At 39.4% G+C, this 18,430-nt stretch overlaps 1 protein-coding gene across 2 annotated transcripts in view; it reads right to left on the bottom strand.

Annotated features, from left to right (window-relative positions):
• The window catches only part of MCOLN3 (mucolipin TRP cation channel 3), a 46,116-nt gene that overhangs the window by 16,231 nt on the left and 11,455 nt on the right, over positions 1–18,430 (bottom strand). The window contains exons 2-5 of one of the 2 annotated variants that reach the window (XM_044674097.1): positions 17,284–17,451; positions 8,535–8,688; positions 3,158–3,242; positions 2,981–3,077 (exon numbers count right to left, since the gene is read on the bottom strand). In XM_044674097.1, the coding sequence (XP_044530032.1) occupies positions 2,981–3,077; positions 3,158–3,242; positions 8,535–8,688; positions 17,284–17,451 (504 nt within the window). The remainder of the gene's footprint in view (positions 1–2,980; positions 3,078–3,157; positions 3,243–8,534; positions 8,689–17,283; positions 17,452–18,430) is intronic. The other variant, XM_044674098.1, reaches the window with a different exon arrangement.

Genomic DNA, 18,430 nt, shown 5'->3' with positions numbered 1-18,430 from the left:
AGTCATTTAACCTCTAGATACTCTAGGTAACTCTAAGACAATAAATTGCACAGAAGTTCAGTGCATTAGACATGCATTGACAAGGATGTTTCCTCACTGGGTGTTTCCTAAATCAATGAAATCACAAATTTGTTTCAAAAAAAAAAATATATATATATATGTATATATATATATATAAAATAAGAAAACATTTTCTCAGTGGATTGAGAGGCAGACCTAGAAGTAGGAGGTCATGGGTACAAATCTAGCCTCGAATACCTTCTAGCTGTGTGACTTTGGGTAAGACACTTAAACCCCATTGCTAACCCATATTGCTCTACTGCTTTGGAATAAGCACCCATTATTGAGTCTAAGATAGAAGGTAAGGATTTTTATTTATTTATTTTAAAAACCCTTACCTTCCATCTTAGAATCAATACTGTGTATTGGCTCCAAGGCAGAAGAATGGTAAGGGCTAGGCAATGGGGGTCAAGTGACTTGCCCAGGGTCACACAGCTAGGAAGTGTCTGGGGCCAGACTTGAACCCAGGATCTCCCATCTCTGGGCCTGGCTCTCAATCCACTGAGCTACCCAGCTACCCCCAAAGGTAAGTATTTTTAAAGAAAGAAGGAAAAGAAAATACTTTGAATGTTCCTCCACTATGCATACAAGGAAAAAAAAGTATTCTCTATACAGCCTATTGAGATCTCCCCATTTATCTATTAATTATAACTTACTCAATAAACAATTTGGTTCTGTGATTTCTTAAGTGTTACTCATTTCATTTGCTAAAAAAGGAATGGTGAAATACCCCATTTATGATTAAAGCTATTAAAGCTTGAAACTGAATTAAGACTTTAGAGACACCCTGCGTCTTTGCCTCTTTCTTCTGCTGTCACTCAATTTTTCCTTTATGAATCGAACTATTGAATTGTGTGCTGTGTATAAATTGAGAATTATATATTTGTTACTTGGCTGGTCTCTTTCAGGATTTTATTTTGAATTTCACTTTATTAAATATTCTTACTCCTTTTTTTAGATCTTCCAGCTGGTATAATATATTTTTGATCAATCTTTTCATTGTAATCTAATTATATCTTTCTTTATTGTATGTATTCCTTAGGAAAGAGAGAAGGAAGGAAGGGAGGGAGGGAGGAAGGAAGAAGAAAATGAACTTAGGAAAATATTCCCTATTCTAAGACAACAATCAAGTCCTACTAAACCCATTCCATTTATTAATAGAACTTCAGTACTAGAATGTAAATTATATACTGGGTGTCCCAAAAGTTTTAGGCTTTAGTAGCTTTAAAAAATTATATCTTTCTTTTCACTAACCTCTAACTGAAATTTAGGATTTCTGTCAATGATGAATGCATTCAACAAACCATTATGCTAGGAGCCGGATCATAGCCTTTACTAGACTGCCAAAGGGGTTCATGATTTTTAAAAATTAAAAAACCAAAACACATGTTCCAAGGAAAGGAGTAGTTCCCACGAAATACAAACCTCTTCGAGAAAAGAGGATTGTATACAGGGTTCTGGAGATGGAGGAGCATCAAAGGATTGGGCCATAACATGAAAGAGCAAAAACTTGAACTTGGTTCTCTATTGCTATATGTAGTTATTCGAATGATTCATATGTGATTGGAAAGGGGCTTCTACTCTAGGGACCCTGAATTTATTCCTTTTTGGGGAAGGGTGTGGTGTCCAGATCCTGCAGACTAGAAGCCTATATATGTCCTTTACTGGGACTCAATGAGCTATTGTGGGGAGGTAGAGGATTTCCTTAGCAATCTTAAGTTTATTTCCCTGCTGAGCAGAATTCCAGAGGATGTCAATATGTGTCTCTAGGACTGTACCGGCTTTGGCAAGTCTCTGGCAAGACTTATCAGAGTGGAAGGAGATTTCTATCAGTTATTACTTTTGTGGCTTTGATATCTTTGTGTCTTCTGCCTTCTGCCCTGTATATAAAAGCTTCCTGAACCCAACATGCATTATTAGCTCGAATGCTCATATAGGGCTTAAGCCTTTTAACTATATTCATAGACCTAGACAGTAGCTATATTCTGATAGAAAAATGTATCAAAGATATGTAATTTGGAGGGAAAAACTCCAACATCAAACTCAACTTATATAAACTCAGAGCTTGGGATGCTAGGCTAGATGATGTATATGTTATAGATTTTTATAAAGACTCTATTGATCCAAAAATATGGCATTTTTTTACTCCAATCTACAGTGTCATTTTTCTTTCTTTTTTTTTAAACCCTTACCTTCCATCTTGGAGTCATATATACACATACGATACTGTGTATTGGCTCCAAGGCAGAAGAGTGGCAAGGGTAGGCAATGGAGGTCAAGTGACTTGCCCAGGGTCACACAGCTGGGAAGAGTCTGAGGTCACATTTGAACCCTGGACCTCCTCCTGATTGTCAATCCACTGAGCTACCCAGCTGCCCTCTAAGAAGCAATTTTTTGAAAAAGCATTCTGAAGCAAAGTGAAGAAATATAAAAATGGGCATGGGGAAGGTCAAGATGCAGTTTGAATATTCATTAGAAGGGCAACTAGATGTCTCAATGGATTGAGAACTAAGCCTAGAAATGGGAGGTCCTGGGTTCAAATGTGACTTCCAACCCTTCCTAGCTGTGAGACTCTGGGCAAGTCACTTGACCCCCATTGCCTAGCCCTTTATACTCTTCTGCCTTGGGGCCAATCACGCAAAATTGATTCTAAGATGGAAGGTAAGGGTTTAAAGAACAAACAAACAGAGAATCAATTAAAAACCAAACTTTGTTCTGGCTATTATACAAGGCAGAAAATAATAAGACCTTTAAGAACAAGCTAATGATGCTAAAAATCCTAGAATGGCAGCTTTCAGTCTTTGGGGGCCAATGATCATTTGCTCTGTCCTTTTGAAGGATAATGACTCCACATGAGCCACATAATCACTCCATCTGGTTCTGATCCACATAAAACAAGTTGAACCCAGCCGGTACTCACGGTCAGGGTGAAGTCATAACAGTCCGGTAGCTCATGGTGACGGACAGTCTGCAGATTGATGGCCTTCAGCTTAAACTGGAGCTCTACCGTCAGGAGCCTGGGAAGCAAGACAAATTGTTTTAGATGAGGGAAAACTCAGCCTACTGAAGGAAGAAGGAATTGATGGGTCCCCCTCACCTGTGAAAGTCCAGAGTTAAGTTGAGTTTAGTTTGTTCTGATGTTCCTGTATCAAAGGGCTGCAGAGGATCTACATAAAAACAGTCTGATGTGAAAGAAGCAAAGACAGAAAATATTACTAGAAGTCTGGTATGATCTAGCTCAGCGATGGGCAAACTTTTTAAAGAGGGGGCCAAAGGAAAGGAAATGCTCATCTGTCAGTCTGTTTCTAAGGCAACTCTTTGGAAGTTTCATTGTATTGTGTCCTACTCATTGTATTCACCAGATTAGGAATAATGTCACACAGCAGGATAGAACATTTCAAGAGGCCACATCAGGGTCTGCGGGCAGTAGTTTGCCCATCACTGATCTAGCTAATCGAAAGTGCTTTGCAAACCAGCTATGTGAATGTTAGCTATTATCAAATATTATTATAATTCATGACCAAGATCATGTTGGGTTTCTTTCTCTTCCTTCCTTCCTTCCTTCCTTCCTTCCTTCCTTCCTTCCTTCCTTCTTTCTTTCTTTCTTTCTTTCTTTCTTTCTTTCTTTCTTTCTTTCCTTTCTTTCTCCCTTATCTTCCATCTTAGAATCAATACTCTGTATTGGTTCCAAGGCAGAAGAGTAGTAAGGGGTAGGCAATGGCAGTTAAGTGACTTGCTCAGGGTTACACAGCTAGGAAGTATTGGAAGCCACATTTTGAACCCAGGACCTCCCTTCTCTAGGCTTAGTTCTCAATCCACTGAGACAACTAGCTGCCCCTCTCATGGGAAGTGTCTGAGGGCAGATTTGAACCCAGGACCTTCTGTCTCCAAGCCTGGAACTGAACCACCTAACTGTCCCCTGGATTTTATGTTATATATATATATATATATACACACACTCACACAAAGACATGACCCCCCCCTCAGCCCTCCAAACATAAGCCCCTTAAGGGCAGATATTATTTCATTTTTGCCTCTGTAGCTCCAACACTTATCACAATGTTTGGCACAGAGTGTTTAATAAATGCTTACTGATTACTTAAAAAAACACAAATCTAAACATCTCAACTTCTTGAACATTTTAATAAATAATATAATAAAAGAGTAAAATCTAGACTAATATAGTGACCCAATCTTTAAAATTATTTTTTTTAAGTTTTTTTTTTTTTTTAAGTTTAAATCCTTACTTCTATCTTAGAATTAATACTAAGCATCAGTTCCAAGGCAGAAAAGTGGTAAGGGCTCAATTGGGTTAAGTGACTTATCGAGGGTCACAAAGCTAGGAAGTTATCTTAGATCAGATTTGAATGCAGGATCTCCTGTCTCCAGATCTGGCTCTCTACCGATACCTAGCTGCTCCACAATTCCTGTTTCCTGAAAAACATTGAAAAATTCTTAAAAAAAAAAAAACTAAAGAAAAGTTGTTTCCTATTTCTATCTGATCACAGAGAAAACGTGGGGCATTACAGAAAAGATGGTCTGCCCATCTTGTTCTTGTCTCAAGTCTACACAATGATTTTTCTCCTGACAAAGGCAACATAACTGCCCACGAAACAAATCCAAGAATAAGATAATTCGTGGCCTTCAAGAGGGGATTTGCTAAGTAGCTCATTAAGAGATTTTTTTCTCTTTTGATGTTTTCTGTTGAGGATTTGTTCATGACAAGCCACCCGCCAGAGTGCAACGTGAAGTGAAATTAAGGATAGAACTTGAGGATGAGACTTTTCTCTGATTTCTTGTCACAAATAAAGGCATTAAGGACTACCGCTTGAGACAAAGCTTAGTTAATTGATGGCAGAATCCTCATTCTTGAACTCTGAATCTTCATCGGCAGTTAAACTTTTAATGAGGCTTTGGATGAACCAGAGACAGGCTCATCAGAATATACTTGAAGAAACATTCTGAAGTATTGCCTTTTGAAACACCTGTAAAGATTCCAGAGACTAAGTATTTATTTAAACACACAGATTTGTTTTGCATAACTGCCCATGTATACTCTATATCAAATTGCTTGTCTCTTCAAAGTATGAAGCTCAGTTTTAAAAGAATGTTAAAAATATTTGTTTACATGCAACTGAGAAAAAAATTAAAATAAAAAATAAAAAATAACCCACATAGATTTGTCCTACTGAAATAAAAATCTAATTTTATGTGTGTGTGTGTGTGTGTGTGTGTGTGTGTGTGTGTGTGTGTGTGTGTGTATGTGTTTTATTTTAAACCTTTAACTTCTGTGTATTGGCTCCTTGGTGGAAGAGTGGTAAGGGTAGGCAATGGGGGTCAAGTGACTTGCCCAGTGGTGTTTTTTTAATATTGGGGGGGGGGGCGGTCAGAATTTGTGATCCTATTGGTACAGGCTGTTCCTGGTGAAGATTTAATGTCTAGTAATATAGATGGGCAAATGTTTGCTATTCCGAAGAGATACCTAGGCACAGAGATTAATGACTTACCCAGGATCACACAACCAGTACGTGGTAGTATTTCACTAAAGATCACCTCAATCTTGAGGCTAGCTTTCCATTATCTTATGCATCCTTTCCCCCAATTATTTTTCTTCTTCTTTTTTTAATCTTTACCTTTCATCTTTGATGGAACCAATATTGCTATTGGTTCCAAGGTAGAAAAGCAGTGAGGGCTAGGCAATAGGGGGTTAAGTAACTTGCCTAGGGTCCCACTGCTAGAATGTGCCCGAGGCCATATTTGAACCCAGGACCTCTCATCTCCAGGCTTAACTCTCAATCCACCGAGCCACCTTGCTGTCTCCATCTCCACTATTTTTCAGCCCAACTTCTATCTAGCTATGCCTCCTCTCCACCTTATAATTTGTGGAAGTTCCTTTTTAAAATCAAATGTCAGAATGAACATTTGTTGCTAGCGAATAAAATCTTAGATTTCCCCAACATTACGACCTATTGAAAGACTTTGCATGTTGATTCCATCATATTACATATTAGTTATTTGTTAATGTTTTGTGCTCCCTGCAAATTCAATTGCCATGCCGGCTGTCTTTGTCCAAGACACTGGCAAAAATAATAAATAAAAATAAATAAATAACCATCTCTAGATGGTTATTTATAGAATTTATAGGAATTTAAGATGGAAATTTATAGAAATTTAAGATGGAAATTTATAGAATTTATAGAAAATCTAACAGAGGCATCCCATCCTCTCATGGTCAGACAGTAAACATTGCTAAGTACTCGCTATAGACTGGGCTAAGTGCTCAAGATACAAATTCAGATGCTATAGTAGGGACTCAAGGATGAGGCCATATTTATTTAACTTGCCTTATTTGCTATGTAAAGCACGCTTCGTGTTTTTAGAGGATAGGATTACTGGTTTCTGAGCCACTTTCAGTAATACTTGAAAGATTCTAAATAATCAAACAAGCAATTAGGACTAAAGAAGAGCAAAAGTTGTTCCAATAGTCAGAAAAAGGGAATCAAATAGGCCAGTAAGCTTGACTTCCACTTCTGGAAAATTCTAAAATGTAGTATTAAAAGGAAAGTCAATGAACATTTCAAAAAGTAAAGTGTCTGGAGATCATTCAGAAATCAGCAGGGAAGGGGCAACTAAATGATTCAGTGCAGTGGTGGGCAAACTACGGCCCCCTGAAATGTTCTATCCATTGTGCAACATTATTCCTAATCTGACAAATACAATGAGTAGGATACAATACAATGAAACCTCGAAAGAGTTACCTTAGAAACAGACTGACAGATGAGCATTTCCTTTCCTTTGGCCCCCTCTTTAAAAAGTTTGCCCATCACTGGTAGCCCTTAACACTCTTCTGACTCAGAACCGATGCTTAGTATTGATTCTAAGACAGAAGATAAAAGTTAAAAAAAAAAAAAAATAGAAAAGAAAGAACCAGTAGGTGGCTCAGTGGATTGAGTCAAGCCTAGAGACAGGAAGTTCTGGGTTCTAAGACGGAAGGTAAGGGTTCAAAAAAATGGATTAATATTAGCAAGGCAATAGTAAGTACATTTAGGTGGAGTTAGAATTGACTGAATGTCTAGACTTAAAGAATAGTCGGTATAAAATCAACGCCAACTTGGTCAATATCAAAAAATTGTTGGAAACTTCACTATCAATTTAGAAGATTCCCAGTGGCTTTCCTCCAAAATCTCTGCTTGATCCTCTATTTAATTAACATCTTTATCAACAACTTGAAAAAAAGCATGAAATTTTCTGATGATACAAAGTTGAAAAGAATCACTAACCCAGTAGGTAATCGAGTTAGAACCCAAAAAGAGATCTCTCTGGGCTATAATAGAGCAGAAGCAATGTCAGATTTAATAGGGATTAATGTAAAGTCACAAACTTGGGTTCAAAAAATTTAACTTTAGGAAGAAAAAATAAGAGAGATGTGGTTTTCTAAAAAAGATCTGGGGATCTTGTTGGACTGCAAGCTTAAAATGAGTGAACCATAGTATACAGCAGTCAAGAAGCACAGTCTTATACTGAATTTAAAAGGGATAATATCCAATTGTAGGGACACAGTGGCCCAGCTGTACTGTACCCCACTTAGACCATATCAGGAGGATTATGTTCAGTTCTAGGCACCTCATTTTTTTTAAACCCTTACCTTCTGTATTGGCTCCAAGGCAGAAGAGTGGTAAGGGTAGGCAATGGGGGTCAAGTGACTTGCCCAGGGTCACACAGCTAGGAAGTGCCTGAGGCCAGATTTGAACCTAGGACCTCCCGTCTCTAGGCCTGACTCTCAATCCACTGAGCTACCCAGCTGCCCCTAGGCACCTCATTTTTAAGAGGAACATAAATTGGTTGGAAAGTGTCCAAAGTATGGCAACTTGACTTAGCTGGCTATTTATTCATGTCATGCCCATGAACCCTAGGTCTCCCCCATGGCTTTATCCTGTGCCTTCTTCTCTATTTCTTCTATGATTCCATTAGGCTCCCAAAGATTCAGTTATCATTCTCTATGCAGATAATTTCCAGATCTATATTCATATATTTTGATTGTTCTGGAGGACTTCCAGTTCATATCATATGACTGATTGAAGAAGTTGGGGAGGTTTACCCTGGAGATGAGAAGGCTAGTGGGCTATGTGATATCTGTCTTCAAATATTTGAAGGGCAGTCATGTAGCAAGGGTCTGCTCATCCATGGGGGGTTGAGCATGAGGGGGATTCTAGGGCAAAGGATAGAAGTTGCCAAAAGGGTGTGTTGTTAGGAAAAACTGGGGTGTGATGTTAGGAAAAATTGAGGTAAGAAGTTCCTTTTCACCAGATTATCTTCAAGAAGAAGCTTGAAAGCCACTTGTCAGGGGAGTTTTAGAGGGGATTCTCAATCAGGCATAGGTTGGATGAGAAGCCTACCAAGATCCTGTGATTTTTAAAGCATGAAACAAAAGTCAAAAAAAGAAAATAAAGTATTAGCTTATGGGAGATGGTCACCAGTTTCAATTTCTGGATCAATATCAAAGGTGTCATTTCCAGGAAAGATGCTGCCTCTCTTGTAGAACTGTTGACACACTGCCATCGTTGACTGTTTAGCTTCCCTGTTTTCATAGGCATGATTTCCAACGGAGATGTTTTGAAGTTGCACATACTAGAAACAGAAATAAAAGACAGAAGATGTGAGGTGAGTCACAGCAAGGTGAAGACCATGAGCCTTCCCAGCTAACAGCAGGTTCTCAGCCCTCTACCACCATGTTTGGCTATTCACTGATAAATCACTGAATACCATCAAAGCAGGAGTCAGGATGGTGAAACAGAACGATCAGTGGAGAGCCAAGAGACCTGGAGTTCAGCTATCATCTCTCCTGCTAACTACTTGTCATCACTTGTTTGTTTTTTTAAACCCTTATCTTATGTCTTAGAACTGATACTGAGTATTCCAAGGCAGAAGAATGGTAAGGGCTAGGCAATTGTGAGTAAGTAACTTGCCCAGGGTCGCCCAGCTAGGAAGTATCTGAGGCCAAATTTGAACCCAAGACTTCCATCTCCAAGCCTGGCTCTTTATATAGTGAGCCCTCTAGATGCCATTACTCGCAATAACCTTTGTTAATAACTTAACCTCACTTTCCTCATCTATAAAGTAATATGGTTAGACTATTTGACTTCTTGGGTCCCTTAGAACTTTTTTGACTTTCAAAATAAAAGCATTGAATTAAATTATCTCTAAGTTCTCTTCCACTTCTATTCAACTCAACAAGCATTTACTGAGTGCCTACCGTGTGCCAAGAACCATATTAGGTTCTAGGAATATAAGTAGTTTTAATTTTCTACTGAGAGTGGTAGTAGAAATAAACAGAGAAAACAGGTAGTGTGGTGGAAAGGACACGAGTTCTAGAGTCAAGAAGATCTGAATTCAAACCCAATCTTAGACAATTTACTAAACCTCCACATTAGTTTCCTTAATGTAAAGTAAAAGGGTTGAACTGAAAATGGCCTTTGAAGCCCTTCCCAGATTCAGATCTGGGGGACTTGAATGACCCCAGAGCCACTCCTCCTAAGTCCACAAAAAATATTTTCCAGGATAATTGAAAACATGTACACAGCTCAGACAAGGTAGTATATTTTGGTCACTGGAGTACTAGGTAGGGGGACGAGTAGATTTTAGACACTGGGGGAGGTGGGACAGAGAGGAAAGCTTATAGAACAGCACAATGTTCTTGAAATGGACAGCTTTCTCCCTTAGCCCCAGGAATAGAAGCCATAGAAATGCAATAACAGAACTCCTCAGCCCACAAAATGGCACCAGTTAGGGAAAGCGAGGGAATAGAACAAGCTTCTGATTCCAGGTTTCTGAACCAAGATACATAGGAGAATAGTGGAACGAAGAATAATTTTTCTAGAGGTGGAGTTATTTCCTAAATAATGCTGAGTTCCAGACTCAGACCTCTGGATAGATGACAGGAAGATTTGGGGAACAATGCCAAGTTCTTGGAAAATTCTGAGACTAACTTTCTAGAGAGATAATGGTGAGTATTTGGACAATCATGGCCTCAATTGAGCACCTTGTCTTAGAGCTGGAGGAACAACAAGGGATTAAGTCACAATAAGGAGGAGTAAATATCTTGTCTTTGTGTTCTGTTATTATAGCTGTATTCAGATAGTGTGGGTCTGATGGGAAGGTGGTTGCCTTTCCAGAAACCTGAATTTTATTTTCTTCCCAAGGGGAATCCAAATCACAGAATTGTGCTTTGAGTCTGGTAAATTCTAGAGCAACTTGTCAGGGTAAAGACAGAATGTGTATTCCCTAAAGGAGAAACACATTGGTTCTTTAGGGACTGTGAATCCTTGATATGTCTTCTGCATTTTCTGTGAGGTGAAGTAAAGGCTGTCCTGTACCAAATATGACCTGTTAACTAGAATATATAGGATATCCTTTTGCTACATCTGTAGATATTTACCTACAAAGGACTTCCCTGCTATGTTCTGAGATTTCGAAGAGGCAACTATGGGTGGGAGCAAAATAAAGCAGAGAGATATGATATGGGAAAAGCTGTCTGTCCCTAAGATTCAATCTGGGTTATACAAACTCAGAGAATGCGATGTTAGACTACAGAGCATCTCTCCAGGGTCTTAGTAATAAATTCAGATGATCCTCAATGTTATAGAAACAAACAAAAATCAAGTGATAGACATTTATGGATTAAAACTTCTCTGTGTTAGGCACCGGAGATACAGAGGGAAAAATTTCCTCAAAAGAGCTTGCATTTTATCAGAAAGTAGTGAGGAAAGTAGGCAAAGGAAATTCAAAATTCAATAAAAAAAAAAATCCAAGTTCAAGAAATGTCTCTTCCAGCAAGAAAGTCTAAGGAAACTAAGAAGAAATATTTCCCTGTATATTTCTTTAAGCAAAGAAAATTATTCCTGGCACTTACTTGAAGGGAGGAGGGAAGCTTGACTTGACTTTTGGATCAGAATTAAAAAACAACCACTAAAGTTAATACATCAAGGCAAGACAAGGCTAGGCAACAATCATTTACTGAGCACTACTATGTACCAGGAACTGGATTAAGCTCTGGAAATACAGAAAAGGGCAAAAGATAGCCCCTGCCCTCAAGGATTTACAGTCTAAGAGGAGAGATACAAAATGTAAATATAAAAGGTATACAAGATAAACTGCAGATAATCTCAGAAGAAAAGGAAAAAGAAAAAAAAGGAAAAGATAAAGGAGGACTGGGAAGGGTTTCTTAGAGAAGGTAGAGTATTAGCTGGAACCTGGAGGAAATCTAGGAAGTCAGGGAAGCCAGGGAGTGAAGATAAGGAGAGAAAGCGTTCTAAGCACAAAGAACAGCCAGTGCAAAAGCCTAGGGTCCAGAAATGTGTCATTTTCTAGGAACAGCAAGGAGGCCAGTGCCACTAAATCATAGAATCCATGGGAAAAGAGTAACATTAAGATTAGAAAGAGAAAAGCGGCTACAGGGGGCTTTATATTTGACCCTGAGGTAATAAGGAATCACTGGAGTTTTAAATGGGAAAAGGAGTGACAGTCAGTCTTGTGCCTTAGGAAAATTGACAGCTGACTGAATGAGGCACCAGAAGGCTATTGCAACATAAGGAGGTGATGAGGGCCTCTACCAGGGCAGTATTTGTGTCAAAGAAGAGGAAAGGAAGCATATGAAATGTTACAGTAGAAATGAAAGGATTTGTCAGCTGATTGGACAGGGTGAGGTAAGAGAAAGTGAGAAGTCAAGGATGATGCCTAGGTTTAGAGCTTGGGGGACTGGGAGGAAAACAGTGTTGCCCTTGTCAGTAACAAACTTTCTATACCACTTTCCCTCCTAGCTTTAGTCAGTTTTCCCCTGATACTGCTTAAGCTTTTTTTTTTTTGTCCTAAAATCAATACTAAGTTTTGATTCCAAGGATTAAGAGTTGGTAATAGCTACACAATTGGGGTTAAGTGACTTTCCCAAGGTCACACAGCTAGAAAATTGCTGAGGTCATATTTGAACCCAGGACTGGATCTCTATCCATTGAGTCACCTAATTGTCCCTTGCTTAAGCTTTTCATTCTTCTTTTTTAGGACAAACTAGAAAAGAAGAGGCACACTGAGTGATAATGAGAAAAAGAAATCTAAATGAGCAGAATTTCAAATAATTTATGAAGGACTAGGAAAGACCTCACTGTCCTAGTTAAAAATCCAATCTACAGGTAGATTGATTGTATCACTTTGGTGGTTGTACATGGTTACCTGTTCCCAAGTCTTTTCTTCATTTAGTATTCATTTTGGGAAGAGTTATGAATTTTTCAATATTTGTTAATGAATCCAAATACATTCAATACTTGCTATATGCAAACACCAGACTAAGCAATGCAAAGTCCCTAGGACAGAATGGCGAAGACATGGCACCTATGCAGAGCTGGCATTTGGAGAGCTGTTCTGTTCCCCCTCTTCCCAGCACCTCAGGATCTTTTTTGCATGCCCCACACCTCTCTCCAGCTGCCCAAAGCAAGCACTCTCTCCAGTAATGTGGGGGCTCACAGACAGCTTGAATTTGCCCTCTAAGTCTTTCAGGATTGTCCCAGATCAGTGCATTGCTGAGAGTAGCCAAGTTTTCATAGCTGATCATCATACGATTCCTTGAATATCTTGGGAAATTTCTACAGTGAGAAATCCCACTCTCTTTCTGGGCAGTGCACTTAAGTTTAAGTAACTAAAATCTTTCCTGATTCAATTCAAGCCCATTTCCTCTTGTCTGGCCCTCTGCAGAAATGGAGGGTAGACTGTGCCCACCTCATACAATTTTTTGATTAGTCTTTGGATGGATTCCATCAGTTTGTTGGTCTTGGAGCCAGGAACTCCTGGATTTGAATCTTACCCCAAATACTTACTGTGTAACCCTAGGAAAGTCCTTAACTTCTCTGGGTCTTAGTATCCCCATCTATAAAATAGGTGTAAGAACAGGTGTAGCACTGACTTTGCAGAGTTATATTGATATGATTGATCAATCGACATTTATTACGCACTTACTGTGAGCCAGGCACCATGCTATGGTTTGAGGATATAAAAAAGGGCCCAAACAGTTCCTGCTCTCAAGAAGCTTACAATCTAATGGGAAGACAACATACGAACAAATATATACAAATCATTGTGTGTGTGTGACATAATTAATAGAAGAAAGGCACTGGAATTAAAAGCGGTTAGGGAAGGCTTCCTTAAGAAGATGGGATAATGCCTAAAGAGACCTTTACTCTCCATGTGTGAATTGTTCTTTATTACTATGTTGTAGTTATATGGAATCACCACACAGCCTTTGCCCAGACACAACCACCCCAATCAGGATCATTTGTTCCTGTGAGTAGATGCCATTAATCTATGTTACAACAATGAAGAGCTTACACTAAGCCCTAGGACACACTTGACTTCTGATGAAAGGTATAGTGTGGGTGCCAACGTTTCTGATTCTTTCCAGACTTCCTGGAGACACAAGTCAGTGCCAGTCCTAAACAGCCTATAGAGATAGAGAGGAAAACAGTTGAAATGTGGTTTCCTCTAAGCTTATATATTGAGACAGCTTTGCCTTGGAATGGCTTGAGGAGGCCTTAACTTGAAGGTCTGTAAACTTGGATTTTGATTGATAGAGAGATAGATAGAAAAATATAAGATACATGGATAGATATGTATACCTATGGGTAGGTAGGTAAACAGACAGAGAAACTGACAGACGAATAGGTAGATGGATAGAGAGATAGAGATAGAAAGAAAGATAGACAGATAGATAGACAGACAGACAGACAGATAGATAGATAACTGTATGTGGTACTGGACCTGGAGTCAGAAAGACCCGAGTTCAAATCCAGCCTCAGATACTTACTAGCAGTGCCATCCTAGTCAAGCCATTTAACTTCTGTCTGCCTCATTTTCCTCAATTATAAAACAAGAATAATAAATATACCAACTTCCCAGGGTTGCGATGAGGCTCGAATGACTTAATAATTGTAAGGCACTTAGCACAGTATTTGGCACATACTAGGTATTGTGTAAATGCTAACTATTCTTTTTATAATTAGCTTCCTTTGGGATCCTATTGGATGCCTTTAAAAACATGATTTTGAGAAGGCTTCACCTTATTGACAAAGAGTTCCACAATACCAAAATAAGGTGAAGATCCCATATTTCTAGATATAAAAAATATTCTCGGGGGCAACTGGGTGGTTCAGTGGATTGAGAGCCAGGCCTAGAGACATGAGGTCCTGGGTTCAAATCTGGCCTCAGACACTTCCTAGCTTTGTGACCCTGGGCAAGTCACTTAACCCCCATTGCCTAGCCCATACCACTCTTTCTGCCTTGGAGCCAATACACAATATTGACTCCAAGACGGAAGGCAAGGGTTTAAAAAAAAAGCATTCTCTCTCTCTCCACCCCCCCCCCCCCTCTCTCTCATCCTTACTTTCTATCTTAGAATAGAAAGTATCTGGGGCCAGATTTGAGAACAGGACCTCCTATTTCCAGGGCTGGCTCTCTATCCACTTAGCCACCTAGATGCCCCAATGAAAAGTATGCTTGCCTCCCTAATGGGTAGAATCTCAAGATTGGATAAGTCTCTTGACATGCTGTTGGCTATTTTTCTAGAGTCTATATAACTTCCTTTGACTATCACCCAATTTTTCTGGATTCGTTTTGTTGTTTTACTTTGTAGAAGAGTGGTTCTGGTGAAAAGGCATCAAAGATGGCACTGAGGAGGCATCCGCCTCCACTGGCAGCTTGATGCTTTGACTCCAAGTGGATTAACTCTAATAAACGATGGACTGCTATTGCAATGACTTACTGATGGCCATCTGTGAGAATTTCTAAATCCATACCACAGCATTAACCCCAAGTGGGGGGCAATCTGGCTTCAAGAACACTTTCAGGGTGACTGAGAGAGTGAATCATTTATTTGGAAGTTTTGGGAGAACTGGAATAGCATGGATCCCATGATGAAAACATGGCACCTAATTCAGCTTTCAATTACTGACCATATGAGAAGCCAACTAGTGGGCTGTGCTGGGCAATTAGGCTCAATGTAGCAGGGTAAAGTTATTTATAAGGTCATAGATTTAAAGCTGGCAGGGACCTTGGAGATCATCTAGTCCAACCCTTACATTTTACAGTGCTTAACACAGCCCTGGAACATAGTATGCAATTAATAAATGTTGATTGGTTGATACAGATGAGGGAATGGAGTTCCAAAGATAAATGATACATAGGAAAAAAGTGGCAGAATTAAGCAAAAAACCCAAGTTCTCTGACTCCTAATCCAGTAATCTCTCCATCACTGCATGACAAAATTCTCATTTTGTTCTTCATACTTTAATGCTTGATTATCATCAGTAAAATTAACAATAACTTTGGAGGTGTTGTTGGGTTGTTTCAGATGTGTCCCACTCTTTGTGACCCCATTTTGGGTTTTCTTGGCAATGATACTAGAGTGGTCTGTCATTTCCTTCTTCAGCTCATTTTACAGATGAGAAAATGGAGGCAGTTAAGTGACTTGTCCAAGGTCACACAGTAAGTGTCTGAGGCCAGATTTGAATTCAAGTCTTTCTGACTCCAGGCTAGAAGCTCTATCCACCCTGCCTGCCACCTTGCTGGCCAATAACAACAATAGACATGAAGTATGGCATCATGATTAGGGAGTTGGTCTTGGGACCAAGCTATCCTAGGCAAATGAAGGGCAAACTACTGCCCATGGGCCAGATGCGGCCCCCTGAAATGTTCTATCCCACCGTGGGACATTATTCCTAATCTGATGAATATAATGAGCAGGATACAATTAAACTTCGAAAGAGTTGCCTTAGAAACAGACTGACAGATGAGCATTTCCTTTCCTTTGGCCCCCTCTTTAAAAAGTTTGCCCATCACCGTCCTAGGCCATTCTGATGCCTATTGGGGACTTAGCCAAACTTTGAAGAACTCTAATAATTATTAAATAATAATAATAATTAAACACAATGACCAACCACAACTCTAGAGGACCAATAATGAAGCATGTTACCTACCTCCAATGTAGTGATGGTCTCAGAGTACAGAATAATAATTAGGTTTTGGCCATGGCCAATGTGGGAATTTGTACTGACTCACTATGGATATTTGTTACAATATGTTTTGGGTTTTTTCAAATTTTTTCCCAAATGAGTAGGATTTAGTTTTAAAAACAAAGGAAAAGTCTATAATTTGGTAGTTTCCTTATCAGAACTTTCTATACCGATAAAATTTTAGGTTCAGATTAAAAAAACCTTTAAAAAATCAATAACTATAAATTGGGCTTTCCGTGGGGCTTTAAGGTTTGTAAGGCCCTTCACCCACATTATCCCATTTGACCTTGAAAATGCCCCTGTGCAGTAGGTACTGGAGTTCTCATTCTCCCCATCTTAAAGATAAGACCTAAAGACTGGAAAAGGGTCTAAGGACCTTTCTCAGCTAGAAATTATTTAGTCCTATCAATCAATCAATCGGCTCTCATTAAATACCTATTATGTGTCAAGCACAGAATCCTGTGATTATAGAATTATGTATCTTGAGAGCTGGAGGGGTTGTTGACCATCGTGTAGTCCAACCCTCTATTTTTCCATGTGAGGAAACTGAGGCCCAAAGATTTGAAGGACCTTGCTAAGACCACATACATCATATGCATATCAGTAGAAGGATTCCAAATCCAGTATTCTTTCCTTGGTAGTTCATTAATGTGGTTGTGTCAAGAGGCTGGTATCTCTTGTTATCAGAGGAAGTACCCATCCCAATGAAATGTCTTGAAACACGTGTCTTGAAATAACGAAGTAGACAAAGTATATAATATTGACAGTTTCAGGTTGAGATGTTGACTCTTCTACAACTGAAGGAAAACCATTTTTTCCTCCCTCCCTCCTTCTTTCCTCCCTTCCTCCCTTCCTCCCTTTCTTCTCTTCCTCCTTCTCTTCCTTTTTCCTTCTTTTCTTTCTCCCTCCTTCCCTCCCTCTTTCCTTCTTTTCTTCCTCCTTCCCTCCCTCCCTCCCTCCTTTCCTTCCCTCCTTTCCTTCCTTCCTCCCTCCCTTCCTCCCTCCCTTCCTTCCTTCCTTCCTTCCTTCCTACTTTCCATTTTGCTTTCCTTCCTCTACATTCTTGCCTTCCACAAAAAAAAAAAAAAAAAAAAGCTTCTTATCCCCATAGTGAAAGGCATCTAAACACTTCCCTGTTCATCTCCTCCCAAGAGCACACCAATATTTCACTGACCTGCTGTATTGCAAAGAAGATCTGGTCATAGACATCCGTTTGCGTGTACACAGCATAGGTGTCATCCATTCGGTCTGTGTACCCTTTCAAGAAGAGGTGTTTGAAGGCTATCGTGTTCTCTTCCTTGAAAGCAACTACCATCTGGTTGCTTAGCCCAAAGAAAACCAGCTTTTAAAGAAGGAAAACAAACAGGTTCTCTTAAAAGAAACTTACTGCTTCCAAGGCAACACTCCTAGCTAGCTAAAGGTAGGTACATTTAATAAACTTTTCTCTTTGTTTTACATATATTCATCGATGATGTAACAAGGCACAGTAAAAAAGGGACCTGACCTGGAGTTAGGAAGACCTGAGTTCATATCTAGCCTTGGATACTTAATAGCTGTATTACCCTAGGGAAGTCACTTCATCTGCCTGCCTCAGTTTCCCCATCTGTAAAATGGGAATAATAGTTCCTACCCCCCCCCAAGGGTTGTGAGGATAGAATGAGATTAAAAATTAGAAAGTGCTTTGCAAATCTAAAGCACTATATAAATGCTAAGTATTGAGTTTGGGTTAATATGAAAAGCAAACTTCTAGGATTAGAACCAAAGAACAGGGGTTTTGCCTTGGCTGAATTCAATTCAGCTGCATTCTAACATTTGAAAAATAGTGAGGCATCCTGAAAGAAGCCCTGGATTCAAATCCTATTTCTGACACTAACCAGTTGAGTGACAATGGGCAAGTCACCTAATCTCTTAGGGCCTCAGGCAATTCTTTCAGAAATTTCTCCAGAGTTATAGAGGGGTTGTCACCTGAATCTGTACCTTCCCAATGAAATCACGGATCCTAAAAGTTTTAAATTACATTTTGGGGGGCTGAATTTTCACAATTCGTGACTAGGGGGTTGGGGATGGCACCAGGACACAAAAGTAGACTAAATAGAAGCTTCTTGCCATTAAGGATATGGCCATCTTGTTGGTGTGACAGCCTACAACATGACTATACACCAAAATAAGGTAAGATATCAATCAACAAGAATTTATTAAGCACCTGCTACATGTCAGGCACTTCCTTAGGGACTGGGACAAAAAAAAAAAACACTCTCTGCCCTAAAGTTTATATTCTCTGGGAAGCAGTGGGGTAGAAGAGCAACACACACACACACACA

The sequence above is a fragment of the Gracilinanus agilis genome, chromosome 4, assembly GCF_016433145.1.
Source record: "Gracilinanus agilis isolate LMUSP501 chromosome 4, AgileGrace, whole genome shotgun sequence".
NCBI classification, from domain to species: Eukaryota; Metazoa; Chordata; class Mammalia; order Didelphimorphia; family Didelphidae; genus Gracilinanus; species Gracilinanus agilis.
This window is presented reverse-complemented; position numbering and strand designations above follow the sequence as displayed.